General features: G+C 59.7%; 4 protein-coding genes across 4 annotated transcripts; all 4 read left to right on the top strand.

Annotated features, from left to right (window-relative positions):
* Positions 1-1823: 1823 nt before the first annotated feature.
* On the top strand, positions 1824-3608 carry LPMP_290600 (hypothetical protein; the record flags this gene model as incomplete). The annotated part of the gene is made up of 1 exon (XM_010702366.1): positions 1824-3608. The coding sequence occupies one exon, from the start codon at positions 1824-1826 to the stop codon at positions 3606-3608; it is 1785 nt and encodes a 594-aa protein (XP_010700668.1).
* A 1734-nt stretch (positions 3609-5342) lies between these two features.
* Positions 5343-7079, top strand: LPMP_290590 (hypothetical protein; the record flags this gene model as incomplete). The annotated part of the gene is made up of 1 exon (XM_010702365.1): positions 5343-7079. The coding sequence occupies one exon, from the start codon at positions 5343-5345 to the stop codon at positions 7077-7079; it is 1737 nt and encodes a 578-aa protein (XP_010700667.1).
* Positions 7080-8049: 970 nt separating this feature from the next.
* LPMP_290580 (DNA repair helicase, putative) lies at positions 8050-11376 on the top strand (the record flags this gene model as incomplete). The annotated part of the gene is made up of 1 exon (XM_010702364.1): positions 8050-11376. One exon carries the CDS (start codon positions 8050-8052, stop codon positions 11374-11376), a length of 3327 nt encoding a protein of 1108 aa, XP_010700666.1.
* A 907-nt stretch (positions 11377-12283) lies between these two features.
* LPMP_290570 (hypothetical protein) lies at positions 12284-13726 on the top strand (the record flags this gene model as incomplete). The annotated part of the gene is made up of 1 exon (XM_010702363.1): positions 12284-13726. One exon carries the CDS (start codon positions 12284-12286, stop codon positions 13724-13726), a length of 1443 nt encoding a protein of 480 aa, XP_010700665.1.
* Positions 13727-14228: the final 502 nt, after the last annotated feature.

Genomic DNA, 14228 nt, shown 5'->3' with positions numbered 1-14228 from the left:
AAGGGGGAAGATCTGCAGAACACGCAGCCCCACCGACACCCTTCTTGTTGCAGACCGTCAAACCGAAGGAGGGAGTGCGGGTTTTTGAGAGGAAAGAGGTGTAGCGTACGGACTCATACATTACGCCCACACACGTGCACGGAGCGGACAGAGTGAACTTCCACCGCTATTCGTGTTCACCGCGTGCACTTTTTTTTTCCTTCTCTCTTTGCATTAGTGTTTTCGTTCTGCCTTTACTTTTTTGTGTGGCCATTTCCCCTCCTTGTGTGTCTTCCTTCCTCGGTAGTGATGCACTTGTCTGCACTTGACCCTCCCCCCACACACACCTTCTCTTCGCCATATTGAGCCCCAATCGCATAAAATGTATCTTCAGAGGCGGAGGCAGGAATAAGAGGGGAGGCAGTGGGAGGGGGGTAGCCGCACTGTGAGGGGCGTGGGTGTGCATGCGTGTGCCTCCCCCTCTCCTCTTCTCTCCTCTCTCTTCCTTCGGCCCTTTCGCAGATCCGCACATTCTGCGAGTTTTTTTTTGTTTTCGTTCAACCTTTTTGGCCTCCACATCTCGCCTCTCTTTCTTTCCAAACTATTTCGTCTTTGGTACGCTCTAGGCACGTGACACGCCACGCGAGGATCGAAAATGAAGACATGGAGGAGGCGGTAATAGCGAAGAGGGACGGGGAAAGGGATCGAATGGTGAGTGGTGCTGTTGGTGACGGACGGAGCGCTTCGTCCGTGGACTGGCAACGCAGACATCATCGTCCTAACGAATAGAGGACGGAGGAAAATACACCAACACAGGCGGACGTACACGCCTCTGTGTGCGTTCCCTCTTCTCTCCCTCTCTCTCTCTCTCTCTCTTCCCCTCTCTGTCTCCGCGGTGGTGTCGCTTGCGTCAGCACTGTTTCCTTCTTCATGAGCGGAGGAGGGTGAGTTAGAGACAAGCAAAGAGAGTCATATATATATATATATATATATACATGGACACACGCAGACACCGCCGTACCGGGAGAGCTACGCAGGCAGTGCGCCCCTCACTTACGTTGTGCTACTGCGGAGGCGGCGGTTTGCCTTTGGTTCGTCTCGTTTCTCCTTTTCGTCTCTCGTGTCTCCATCTCGGTGCAAATCAGACACACACACACACACACACAAACGAGCAAAAACTCTGCCAAACACGCAGCAGCTGGAAAGGCAGGAGGCGAAACACAACTCGCCAACTCACCAAGAAGAAGGAGGGGGGGGGCAGTTGGGCATCGGGGACGTGCGTCGCCATTCTCTTTTTCCTTCCCACCCGCTCTTTTGGCTGTTTGGGACGCATCAGTAAAAAAGCAGCACTTGTGCACGCGCGCCAGACTCCTAATTCGCCTTCTCGCCCTCTCACATCCAAAGGTATGCATGACTGAGTGCATTCCTCGTGTTTTCTCACACCAATAGAGATGCGCTTCTCTCTCTCTCTACTGGCCCCTTTCCCCCTCTCCGCCATCCCTCTTCTTGGTTCACTTGTCCTCTTCTCACTGCTGTCTTTAACACTCATCCTCGCACATAAAGGAGAGAGAGAGTCAGGCATAGAACTTCACGCAGACCTGCATACGTACATAAGGGCCTCTGTCTTGCTATACACCCCTGCCCCCCACAACGTATAAGCTGACCATAGCGGGGGGGGGCTAACGCCGCCTAATCGATAATCATTAAAGACGCAGCGCGACACCATTCACGCCCCTTTGTGCCACAATATGCCACCCCACCATTCAGTGCCTCACCCGTCGTCCCATGAGTTGAAGAATGCCATTCACCCCTACGACAAGCTCGTGATTGGTCTTCCCACCGCCATGGAAGGGTGGCGGCGCGCGTACGGGTCAGTCAGGGAGTGGTGCAAACTACCATCCAACCCGCTCCTTGTCTCCCCTGTAAATGGTGGTGGCGAGGAAAGTCGCAGCGATCGCAATCATCCATTGACACCGTCGTCGCGCTCCACATCGGGGCATCCCGACTCCGCCGCCGCTCGCCCTTTTCCATCGAGCGTGCCACACACGAATGGGCCGTGTTTTCACAAAGTAAGCACCGTACCCGCATCCAGAAAGGATGCCGCTTTGTATTGCGACGCCTGCCAGCGAGAGTTTGCCACCGAGGAGAAGTACGCGGCGCACATGGAGACGCACGTGTACTGCACGGTGGCCGGATGTCGTTTTACCTGTCGTAAGTCCAAGCCTTGGCGGATGGAGGAGCATATGGAGCTGCTGCACAACCGCCCCGACGCGCCGAATCTCGTGGACACGAGCGCATACCTTGAGCAGCGCAAGCGCCGCTTCCCCACGCAGGACGCGGTGAAGGTCAAGGTGGAGGAGCTCTACTACAAGGCGGCGCGAGGCGTCGTGCTGCCCGATGAGCGCCGGCGGTGGATGCAACAACACGGCATTGTGATTCGCAAGCGACCTCGTACCGATGCATCTATGATTATACGTGGCGAGCTGCCGACTGAGTCACGCTTCCCATCGACCGCGTCGTCTGCGTCTGCGTCGTCGTCCTGTTCGTCGCGGCGCTCGTCGCGCTCGTCGTCTGAGCATCGCCAGCGGTGCTTTCCCAGGAGAAGCCCGCGCGAACTTCCGCAGTCGCCAGCAAGCACCGCGACGGGCCGGCGAACCCGCTTCATTCAGCCACCGTCCGCGCCGCCCCATCAGGAGTCTGACCCCACAGCTGCACCGACTCAGGCCTCTACCGAGTCTCCACAAGTCTCAACGACGGGGGACCAGTGCGTTGATGCTGTCAGTCCCGCGGCAACTGCCTTACCTTCGGCAAAGCCGTCGTCTTCCGCGTCGGCCGGCGCCCACGCCGCACCAGCACATCCCTCAAAGATAATCCCTCTTGGCCCCAACGGCACCCTCACCCCACGGCAACGCGTGCAGCTCGTGCGTGAACGCTACGCCGCTGCGAAGGATGTCCCGCAGTTTTACGTCTGCCACCGCTGCGGCATCAAGGGAGAGCACTGGGTGGGCGACTGCCCTACCAAAGGTGACAGCACGTATGATCGGCATGTCCTGTGGGGCGAGGCGAAGTTCTCTGCAGTGGAGAAGGGCGCCAAGCCGCGCCGGGAGAAGGTAGAAAAGGACAACGATGAGCCAGAGCAGCCGAGGCAACGTAGTGCCCCGCAGCAAGAAGAGCCAGAGGTCACGGCGCCAAGCGATAGCGGTATCGAGCAAACTGTAGCTGAGCAGGTGCGCGCCGATGCCCCAATACAACTCGCACCCGATGAGCCGTGCAAGGTGTCGTCTGTTGCGCCTGATGCGGGAGCGCACACTAGTTCCACGCCGCCGCCCGGGGACTGCGCAGCGGCAGCGGTCGATATCCCAAATGTTCAAAGTGACGAAGACGCACCACCGGTGCCACACTCTGCAGCGCTGCCGGTTGGTACGCCGAAGGAGGTCACACGCATGATGGCCCCCGTCGCGGCAGCAAAGCACGCCCAGACGCACCGCCGCGAACCCGCCCGCCGCCCGCCTCCTCCGCCGACGCTGTACGAGCGACTCACAGAGGAGGCGCGGATGGATGAGCAGGGGATATTGCTACAGGCGTTGCGCTTCTTCGTCACCCGAGACTTCTTTCAATATCGTCCGTAGTCATGAGAGTCTGGCAGTAGTTTTGAAGACTGTCCCAGCGACGGTGAGGGTAGCTGAATAGTGTGGATGCTGCCGCGAGTAGCGCTCATATGTTTTGCTTCCAGAGGGGAAGCGCGGTGAAGATGGTTGGCGTTGTCATGTAGCTCCTCTAATTGCGTCGCGTTGTTACCCCGGCAGTGACAGTGCCAGCAGAGGAGGGGAGGGGGGGGGGTGGCATGGAGGCTGCCGCTTTGACTGTACACTTTTGTGTTTCAAAAATACACGTGATGCCGATGTCGCTGAGTTGTGTGCTGTGATGTTTATGCCGTTGCCCCGCCCCTCCTCCCATCCACCCTTCTCCCTCACCACTGGACGCCGCCTGAGAGGCTCCCACGTCGTTGAAGGCACCGCGTTGGTTGGCGGTGGTGGTTGGAGGGGGGAGGGGCGCAGTGAGGGGCGCCACACGTTTTTTTTTTCCTTTTCGAGCATCCGCGCACGCATAACTCAGAGTGACTATCGTACGCACGTGTGTGTGTGTGTGTGTGTGCATGAGTGGACGCAGGCTCGCGTGCTAGGGTGTCAGTCGCCTGCACATGTACCCGCCTATGCGCCTCGTGTGTGAACTGCAGGGAGGAGATCGCCCTCCCCCTTCAAAACAAAAGGACAAAACAGAAGAGTGTCCAAGAGGCCACTCAAAGGCTGAGGACACTACGTGAGAAGCCATCACTGGTTGCGTGAAGGGAAGCGACGCCACAGCGAGACAAGTCGTCTCTGTGCAGCCATCGCCATTGCAGGCATCTTGCGGGTTGAGTCAGGCGGCGTGACAGGGGAACTATAGGCCCCCCTTTTCAAATCGAATCACCATCGTTTGAAGAGGAAAGGGTTGGGGAGCGGCTATCTGTTCTGGTCATCTTCACGTGCGCTGCCTGCACCCGACGTCCTTCGTGTAACGCGTGTGACTTTCACTTTGCCTGTGTTATGAAGTGTCATTGTCCCCTCTCCCCCTCTTCATTATTATCTCGTCTTCCTCTCTTCCCTCGTTTTGTTTTGCTCCTGCCCCCTTCTTTGCCCCCCTTTTTGTCCACTTTCACGCATTGCCACGCACCCGCGGCCGATTTTTCTTCGTCCTCTTCCCCACATTCTCCTGTTGTCCCACAAGTACGTGCGCCTTTGGTCACTTTTCCTCCTCGCGTGCGGGTGTCGCTGCCGCACCCCTTCTCCAAACAACAACAGGGGCTATCTAAACCTCCATCTCAGCGGCTGCATGCGTCTGGGAAGGCCCCACCGTTTAATGCCACCGCCTGCTTCCTTGAGACTTTCAGAAGCATCTTCATTTTTTTTTCTCTCTCTCTCTCTCTGTATGTGTGTGTGTGTTGTTGGGTTTGATCATTTTCATCATACGTTTGTTTTCTTACCGTCTGCGATTTTTGCGTGCCCTCTTCGTCTCGTTCTTTCCTCCGCGTGTTTCTCGCACAGCTTGACACCGTCTCCACTCAGCCCTCTCCCACTCTTTTCCTGCACGTCGAGCTCAACGGTTGCGTCCGATTCGTGAGCAGGCTCTCCGCTCCTTATTCTTTCTCCACCACGCTTCTCCGATCCCCAGGTGAGGACACGTAGCACTCGCCTCGGAGCAGAGCATCAGTGAGTGTGGGAGGTGTCCCTACTACCACGTCAAAAGGCTGCGGAGACGCACTCAACTTTGATTTGACTGCTTCCCTCATATTTCTATCTTTTCCCTCCTCTTCGGTGCCCCCAATGTCTGCCTCCCCGCAGCTCACGCAGGAGCTCACCGAGGACCTCCTCGGCGGCCGGTACGAGTGCATCGTCTGCTCCGAGTCTGTTGGCCACCGACAGGAGCTTTGGGCCTGCCAATGCTGCTATGGTGTCTTTCACTTGCCATGCATTCGCTTCTGGGCGGACAGCCAAACGAAAGAGCGCGAGCGACAGCTTCAGTCCACTTCTGGTGTCGCCACTCAAGGGGAGCTGGTCAGATTCCGTTGCCCTCTTTGCCAGTCCTTCAACAAGAAAGATAGCTTGGCTGTCTATCGGTGCTATTGCGGAAAGACAACGAAGCCACCGGTAGACGCGATGCTCGTGCCGGGCAGCTGCGGCCAACCGTGCGAGCGGCGCCAGGCAGACCCCTGCTGTCCTCACCGGTGTACGCTGCTTTGCCATCCTGGGCCGTGTCCAGCCTGCACGCGTGCTCGCGAACAGGCGTGTTGGTGTGGTAAGTACTCCAAGACGGTGGGGTGCTCGAGCAGCATCCACGGGTACGAGTGCGGCGAAACCTGCGATAAGGTGTTAGACTGTGGACATCATCGCTGCAAGGCGCCGTGCCACGAAGGGCCTTGCCCGGTGTGCACGGTGATGGTAACGGAGAAGTGCCATTGCGGGGCTACCGAGCGCACGCGGCGGTGCGGGGCTGCTCCACCTACCTTGGCTGGTGCTGCCGCGGCAACGACTCAAGACAACGGCGCAGCTGAGGAAGGGAGAGCCGGCGCCGTTGTCAGTGACTTTCGCTGCGTGCGCCACTGCGAGAAGAAGCGCGATTGCGGCAACCACGTATGCGGCATGCTGTGCCACGCCGGCGTGTGCGAGAAGTGCTACCGCACACCGCAGCGCCAGAAGTTCTGTCCGTGTGGCAAAACGCGGGTGCAAGGACAGCGAACGTCGTGCATCGACCCCGTTCCATCGTGTGGGCTCACGTGCGAGCTACCACTGCCGTGTGGGCACCTGTGCTGGCTAACGTGCCATGACGAGACACCGTGCGCGCCGTGCAAGGAGACGGTGACAACGCCGTGTGCGTGTGGCAACCGCCACATTTCCTCCCCCTGTTTCTGCCAGTACTTGCCGGAGTCTGAGTGGGAGGCGGCGCGCGTGCAGTGTGGACTGCCAGCTGGCTCACTGCCTTCGTCAATGCCTCCCAAGTGCAGTCAAGTGTGTCGTCGCATGTTGTCCTGCCACAAGCACCGCTGCACCAACACGTGCTGTACCGACGCGGAGCACACATGTCTGCAGATATGTATTCGCAAGCTCACTTGTGGTGAGCATCAGTGCGGGCGACTCTGCCATCAAGGTACTTGCCCCCCATGCACTCACATCTCGTACGAGCGCCTCTACTGCCGATGCCGGAAGACGTGGGTGGAGCCGCCTGTACCGTGCGGGACGCGGCAACCGCAGTGTAACCACCCCTGCAGCATTCCGCGTCAGTGTGGGCACCCGCCAAATCACCCATGCCACATCGAGCCCGAATGCCCCAAGTGCGTCGTGCTGGAGGAGAAGGCATGCGCCTCGCACCAGAAGCCGATGCCGTTCCACCTGCCGTGCTACAAGGCGGAGGTCTCGTGCGGACGAAAGTGCGGCAGGAACCTACCTTGCTGTGGCAAGTTCTGCGAGCTCGTGTGCCACAGCGGGCCATGCGAGCACAACTGCTCGAAGCGTTTCCCTACACTGGGCGATGTGCTGAAGCGTGGCAAGGGCGGGGCAGCGTGAAGCGCGTGTCTTCCTCTTCGTCTCTTTCGTTGTCGCTTGTGTGGCAGTGATTGTGGGGTCACTCATAGTGCGCACGCGTGGGCTGGCCAAGCGCGTGAATGCGCGGGCAAAGTGAGACGAGCGATGCGGCGACAAATAATGAGGAGACCCCAAAAGGCTGGAGGGAGCGCATACGACAAGAGGACGCACCCATTAAGGGTGTGCCCTGTGGCGCCTCGCCTTCTCCACTTCCCATGCGGTCGTGGGCGCGGTGTGCAGAGGAGGAGGAGGAGGAGGAGGTGAGTGAGTGAGTGAGTGAGTGAGGGGGACAACTCCATCCGCCTTTGGCTATCGTTGCGCACATCTACACTTCTTCCTCCCTCTCTAAGGCCCCCCTCTCTCTGTGCTTGCTTGATCGCAATGCTGCCACAGCACAGTCCTCGCATGAAGGTCCCTTCTCAACATCTGCGTACACGCACATCCCTATGCATGTGTTAGCACTCTTGACTGCTCTGGTCGGGCGGCCTTCTTTTACTTCTACCCCCTCTTCACCCATTACTGCTCCGCTCTTTTCCTTCGCTTCGCGCACCCGCCTCTCTCTCGCCCACGTGGGTGTCTGCTCCTGTGTCCCTTATCAAATACTCCATTAGGGAGGGGGACTGGCAACACATTGCTGCCACTCTCTCCTTCCGTGCTGAGCCCATATTGACGTGCGTGGACGTGGACTTCATCTGAGTCTTTGCGCTTACCCCCCCCCCCTTGTACGAAACAGCGAGTAGAGGTGCGCGAGTCTGCGGGCCCCCCGCTGCACCGTCTGCACGTCAGCGCGTCTCTGGCCGTCATTTTTGCTGCTCTCGCGTCAAGCCTCGAGCGAAAGCGTAAAAAGGGGAGAGGGCCAGGCAGAGCTTGACCGCGCAGCGTGCGGCGCTCACCCGCCTGGTTTCCACCCGGAGCCACGCCCAGTCAGACCAGAGCCTCTCCCACGGCAACAATGAACATCGGTGACTCGGGCAACATCTTTGTGGAGAAGGCGCACCCCGCTTATGCCCACGTGATTGACTTCCTCATTTCCTGCTGCGAGCCAGTCAGCAGAACCCAGCACATGGAGCAGTACCGCATGGACAGCTCCTCCTTGTCCGCAGCCACTGCCGAGGGCACGTACTCGCTCGCTATGATTGAGGTTATTCTCCGACATTTCCGACTGAACACGGCTCAGGAGCTGCCCGTTGACCTTGAGCGATGCGCAGCACTGGAGAGGCTGGCGTCCGAGCTGGACGAGTCGAATGAGAGCACTGAGGTAGATGGCTTGTGGGCTTCTCAGGCCGCGGTGGCGACTAAGGCTGCGTCTTCGTTGTTTGCTGTTCACACACCACTGCCGCGCTGCCTCTACGACGTTGACCTGACAGGCACCCTTCTGGCCTCGCTGAATCGCCCAAGTGCCGATGACGCTGCATCTTCTACTCTCTTCGCCCCCCACATGCGGAACGACACCTTAAAGACGCGTATCAAGTCGGAAAAGGTGGAAGAGGAGGAGGGCGAGCTTTTATCCGCAGGTGGTGAGGGCGCCTCCGCGTTGGAACCGGTCTTGCCTCGCACCGCGGCGCCTTTCCCCAGGCCCAGGAGCCCGGCTACCCGCGTCTTGCAGCTTTTCCGTCCCTCATCACCGGCACCGGCATCTGCTGCCGTTATGCTGCGCTCGCCTACCGCTGACTCTCAGCTTAAACAAGCGGCGCCAAGCGCAGCACGGCCGCTCATCTCCCTTGCTGTTGTGCGGCCTGCTGACGTCCAGCGGCCGCTTCCAGAGTTGCTGGCGCAGATGCTGAAGGAGGAGGAGAAGGCTTCTCGCGTGCAGATCGTTCTGCAGCCGGGCCTGCGGCGCTTTCATCAGTTTGAGGCTAGTCGCGGTGCCTTCTTTGCCTCGACCTCCGCTACGTGCAGGGCTACCGCACCCAAGGGCCGAAACGGTGCTGCCACCGGTACTCCTGCCGATCGAGACGATCAGCAGCTCTTCTACTTTGTTCAGTCGCGTCAGCGGGTGCACTTGGAGCTCGTACTACCGGCCCTGAAGGAGTTCCTGAAACCGGTTGTCATCTGCGGCGTTGAGCGCTGGATCTTATCCGACGTCGATCGGAGCCCGCTGATGAACACAAGCGACATCAAGGACGCTGAGCGACTGGCGCGAGACGCCGGACGACCTGCCGTGCTGCGCTTGCTGTATGAGTTTCCGCATGTCGGCACCGTATCTGAGAGGACGACAATGGCGTCAACTGCCAGCCGCTTTGTGTATAAGTGTCAGGTACGTGACGGAAAGCTACGGGAGGTGAAGGAGCGCCTCTTTTCAAAGTTTGGCATCCGCGCTGACTGCTACTACGACTACGTGCAAGACCGCACCCTGTATGTGCCGAACCTGACCCTCGCACGCCATGTTCGTCTGCGACCCTACCAGGTGGCGTCCCTCGAGAGGTTCCGTCGAGGGCAGAGGGCGCACCAAGGTGTCATCGTCCTTCCATGTGGGGCTGGCAAGACGCTCACTGGCATTGGCGCCGCCGCCACCATGCAAACCACCACGATTGTGATGTGCATCAACAACATGTCTGTCTTCCAGTGGAAGCGCGAGTTTCTGCGCTGGACGAACCTGACCGAGGATGAGGTGACGGTGTGCACCGCGAAGGTGAAGCAGCGACCGGGCAAGGTCTTCATCACCACCTACAGCATGGTGATTGCAAAGCGAGGCAACGCCGACGGGGCTGCTGCGGAGGAGTCGCGAGCGATCCTGCAGGCCATGGCTGCGCAGCCGTGGGGTCTGCTGCTGCTGGACGAGGTGCACACCGCTCTTGCACACCACTTCCAGGATGTGCTGAACACCATCAAGTACAAGTGCGTGCTGGGGCTCAGCGCGACACTGCTGCGCGAGGACGACAAAATCGGCGACCTACGTCACCTTGTGGGGCCGAAGCTGTATGAGGCTAACTGGCTCGACCTGACTCGCGCCGGCTTCCTGGCGAACGTCGAGTGCGCCGAAGTGCAGTGTCCGATGCCGCCCCTATTCCTGCAAGAGTACCGCGATATCCAGCGCACTCGTACCCTTCTGGGCACACATGCACACCGTAGCCACAGCGGCAGCCGCGCCGGGAATGGAAAGCGTCGCCGTGAGAGTGTCTTTCAGGACGACGAGGATGCTAGGGGGGACGAGGACCACGATGAAGAGAATGGCGGTGCCTACAGAGGGAGGGGCAGAGGACATGACCTCTGTGGTTATCTCCCCTCGCGCTCTCTGCGCCTCGCCTCCTGCAACCCGTACAAACTGTGGTGCACGCAAGCGCTTCTCGCCTTTCATCAGCAGCGCTCTCCGCCAGACAAGGCGATCATCTTTTGCGACTACCTCGCCGACGTGCGCTTCTTCGCGCATCACCTCCACCTGCCTTTCATGGATCAGCGGACGAGCGAGGCGGAGCGGGCAAATCTGCTACAATACTTTCAGCACTCGAACGACGTGAATGCCATCATCTTGACGCGTGTCGGTGATGTCGCGCTGGACCTGCCCTGTGCCTCTGTCGTGATTCAGGTCTCTGGCCTCGGGGCGTCGCGCCGACAGGAGGCGCAACGCCTTGGCCGCATTCTGCGTCCCAAGCCGCCGTCTCTCGACAACACGTGCGCCTACTTCTACACCCTCGTCTCGCAGGATACGGCGGACGTCAGCACAAGCTACAAGCGACAGAGCTGGCTGCGCGATCAGGGTTTTGCCTACCGCATCTTGCACTGCGACCGCGTTCTACACGAGTTTGTGCGCGTGGGAGGGAGGCCGTGCTGTGTCGGGCCACCTCAGTGGTGGTATCAGACGCACCTCACCGTCTCCGCTGCAGCGTCCTCGGAAATGGAAGTGGCGGCGGGTGTTGGGGTGGCGCACCACGACGGGCTCTATTGGGCCCGGTTTTCGGCCGACGCCTCGGCCCTCGTCGAGGCGGCGTTTCAGCACGGACGAGCAACTTGCACCCTGCGCGGCAGCGACTTGGGCAGAGACACCCCCCGGCCCTCCTCTGAGGAGCTTGGGCGGTACCCTCTGCTCAGCACTGAGTCATGGAAGGTCACCTTCAGCAGCGCCGATGCGCCGCAGACCTTCGGCACTGTGCTCATTGGCGAAGGTGCGCCGTCCTCTCCACTGCGTGAGCGCCGTGTGCGTCGTGGCTGCCTGGACCGCAGCCATCAGTGCATCTCTGCGTCGGCCGATCACGAAAGTCGCTGCATTAGTTTTGCCCGAGGCGCTGTGTTGCGTGGACGAAATACGCGAGACAGCGACTCTGTGATCGTGGCTGAGTAGACCGCTGCCTGCTCATGCTGCTGTCGTTGCGGCTGCTAACGTGAGTGGGACCATTCTGTGTGTGCATGAGAGCCGTGCCAAGCAGCACATCTCCCTTGACGTGCCATCGAGTCTCTGTGTGAGTGCATGTGTACTCTCCAGTGAGGGCGCGGGGGGTCATCAAACGGTATTCACGCTTCAGCCAAAAGCACCTTCACTGGGCACAACAACACCACTGCCCACTGCCCACCTCCCTCTCTCCCGTCGGATTCCCGCCTGCCGCCTCCATTCCACGAATTGGTGGATGGAGGCGAGGGTGAAGAGAAGGTGGGTGCGCAAGAAGCCAACAGAACATGTTGTGCAGCTCTGTCGATGGGTGAAGGCGGTGCGCTCATATGTGTGTGTGTGTGCGCGTCTGCGGTTGTCTGTGAGGACGTCTTTTATGCTGCTGCTGCTGCTGCTGCTGCTGTGAGGTCGATCATGGACTAGAGTATTTCACAGCAATGCGGAGTCGTCTCTGCCTCTCTCGAGCGGCCCTCTGTTTCTCTCTCTTGTGTGCTCTTCATGACCTTCAGAGTATGGAGGAGCTCGACACCATGACGCACTCTGCTGTCATCCCGCTCTCTTTTCTCTCCTTTACTCCCTCTTTCGTCGAGTGTTTTTGCCTCTGGCCGCCATCCTCCTCTTCCCCCACTGCTGTGTCTCTGCCTGTTTCAGGCTGTTGTCTTCCACATCTTCCCCACTTTCTGATCAGCAAGTAGGCTGTGCCGCAGGACGCAGTGTGGTTCTCACAGAGGTGGTCCAGGCTTAAGGGGGCCGGTGAGTCCACTCCTTCCCCCACACACTCAGCAGGCACGCGCCACCCACACACACATCGAAAAAGCGACGTTGCTTTCGCTTTTCACTGCGAGACGGTAGACCGTGAGCTATGCCCACAACGTCAGCATCATCTCCGCAGTTGCTGGCCCTTCGATCCGCTTCTGGCACCACGATGGCCCCACATTTCTCGACTGCGGCAGCTGCGGAGGCGGCGGCTACCTCAAGTGATCAGGAGATGTCTGTGAAGACAGTCGAGTATGACGAGGACTGGCACCGACTACCCAGTGACATCAGCTACGTCCAAGACCTTTTAGCTTCCCTAGAGACGAGGCAGCATGGGCCAGCTGCTGCCTCTTCCCCGCTCGCCGCCATGACTGGAGGTCCTTCCTACACCACTGCCGCACAACGAGATAAAGAGCAGGAGGCGCGTGAGATTGCGGACCAGCGTGTTCGCGAGCGACAGGTCACCGTCATCGAGGGACGGCGCTGTCGATTGCAGCGTAGGTGCGACGCCATCGATGAGGCTTTTCACAATGCGCTGAAGCGGCGATGGCATGCGATGCAGCACCTTGCTGCCGATCCGCCCGCCGAGCGTCTGGTGGGGCAGGGCATGACGCAGTATGTTCCGGCGGCGCTGCTGCCGGATGGCGTGGTGAGCAGGCGTGGGGTCCGTCAACCGGGCTTGATACCCCTCGTACCGCAGTCGGCGGTGGAGTCGCAGATGTGCCGCGCACCCAATGCACTGGCGATCAAAGAAGCAGGTCCTGCTTCAGCTGCGACGGTGAGGGCCCTCACAGATCGTTCTCTTGGCGCGCCTGCAGAGCAGGACACCATCGTCTTCCTGACCCAACTCGACCCTGATGGGAGAGTTGTACGCAAGGAAGAGGCAGCGGGTCACAGCTACAGCCCGAACCCGTCTCCTTCAGCGTTGTCACGGGCGGTAGCGTTGGACAGCGGAAAAGGAAGGGGGAAACACGAAGCCCCACCATTAACGTCCGCGTGCGCTGTCTCCACCATTCTCGCCGAGGCATCGATGAATGCAGACGCGGATGAGGACGGCGATGACGAGGGAGCTTGGATGCGGCCCGCGATAGTTACGGAGGCGAACAAAGCACACTGGCACGAAATGGGCTATCGCGTCGTTGTGGTCGGCGAGGCGGGACCGTGCAGCAGCGCCGATCGACGTGAGGCTGACGCTGTGCGTCGCGCGATTCGGTCTGCCACGACTTCGTCGAGCGAGGGGGTGGCGCCGTGTGCAATTGAGCAGCTTACTGCAGTCTCCTCGTCACCCTCTAAGCGCCGCAAGCCCCCGAGCGACAAACAGGCAAAGCACACCGTCGGCCCACGGTGGGATTGGATTCAGCTTGCGCCGCTTCCTCCGATGTGCCTCGTGCAACGGCGTCTTCCGGAAGAAGATATGACTGTCGCTGAGCTGCGGAAGCAGCATCACCGGCGCACTCCCGTTGCTTCTTCCATCACTTCTGAGCTGTGTGGACGGCAGAACCGTCGTGATCGCTCGTGGAGGATGAGTAGTAAGCCTGCGCCCCACTAGAGGGCGGTGAAGCAGTGATGGTGGCTGTCGACCGGCAGGGGCGTGTGCGCTTCCCCGCATCACCCCGCGCCTCTACTGTTGTTCTCTCGCTTCGCCTTTGTTTTTTTTTTTTTTCGCCCACGAGACGACTATGGATGTAAAGAACTCGCGAACAGAGGCGGCAAACGAAGGGAGGAACGTGCGATACTCCCCGCACCCACTCGCAGGCACCAGAAGCACAGCACGTGTCTCTGTCTCCCCGACTGCCTTGCCCGTGTGTGTATGTATATGTGCAGTCCGCCCTTGTCTCTCTTCCTCTGCACCTCTTTCCCTTTGCTGCCAACTTTCCCAGAGTCGCTCAAGGCTGCAGGAGACGGCATAAGAGGCGGGGAGGAGGAGGGGCGGAGGTGCCAGGGACAGCGACAGCGCGGCCAACTACGCGTAGTTGGCCGCGCTGTTTATTTCTCTTCAACGGAAGGGTGCACACCGCCATCCAAGCGAAGCGTTGCGTGTTCCCTCTTTC

The sequence above is a fragment of the Leishmania panamensis genome (genome assembly GCF_000755165.1).
Source record: "Leishmania panamensis strain MHOM/PA/94/PSC-1 chromosome 29 sequence".
In the NCBI taxonomy this organism is placed as follows: domain Eukaryota; phylum Euglenozoa; class Kinetoplastea; order Trypanosomatida; family Trypanosomatidae; genus Leishmania; species Leishmania panamensis.
This window is presented reverse-complemented; position numbering and strand designations above follow the sequence as displayed.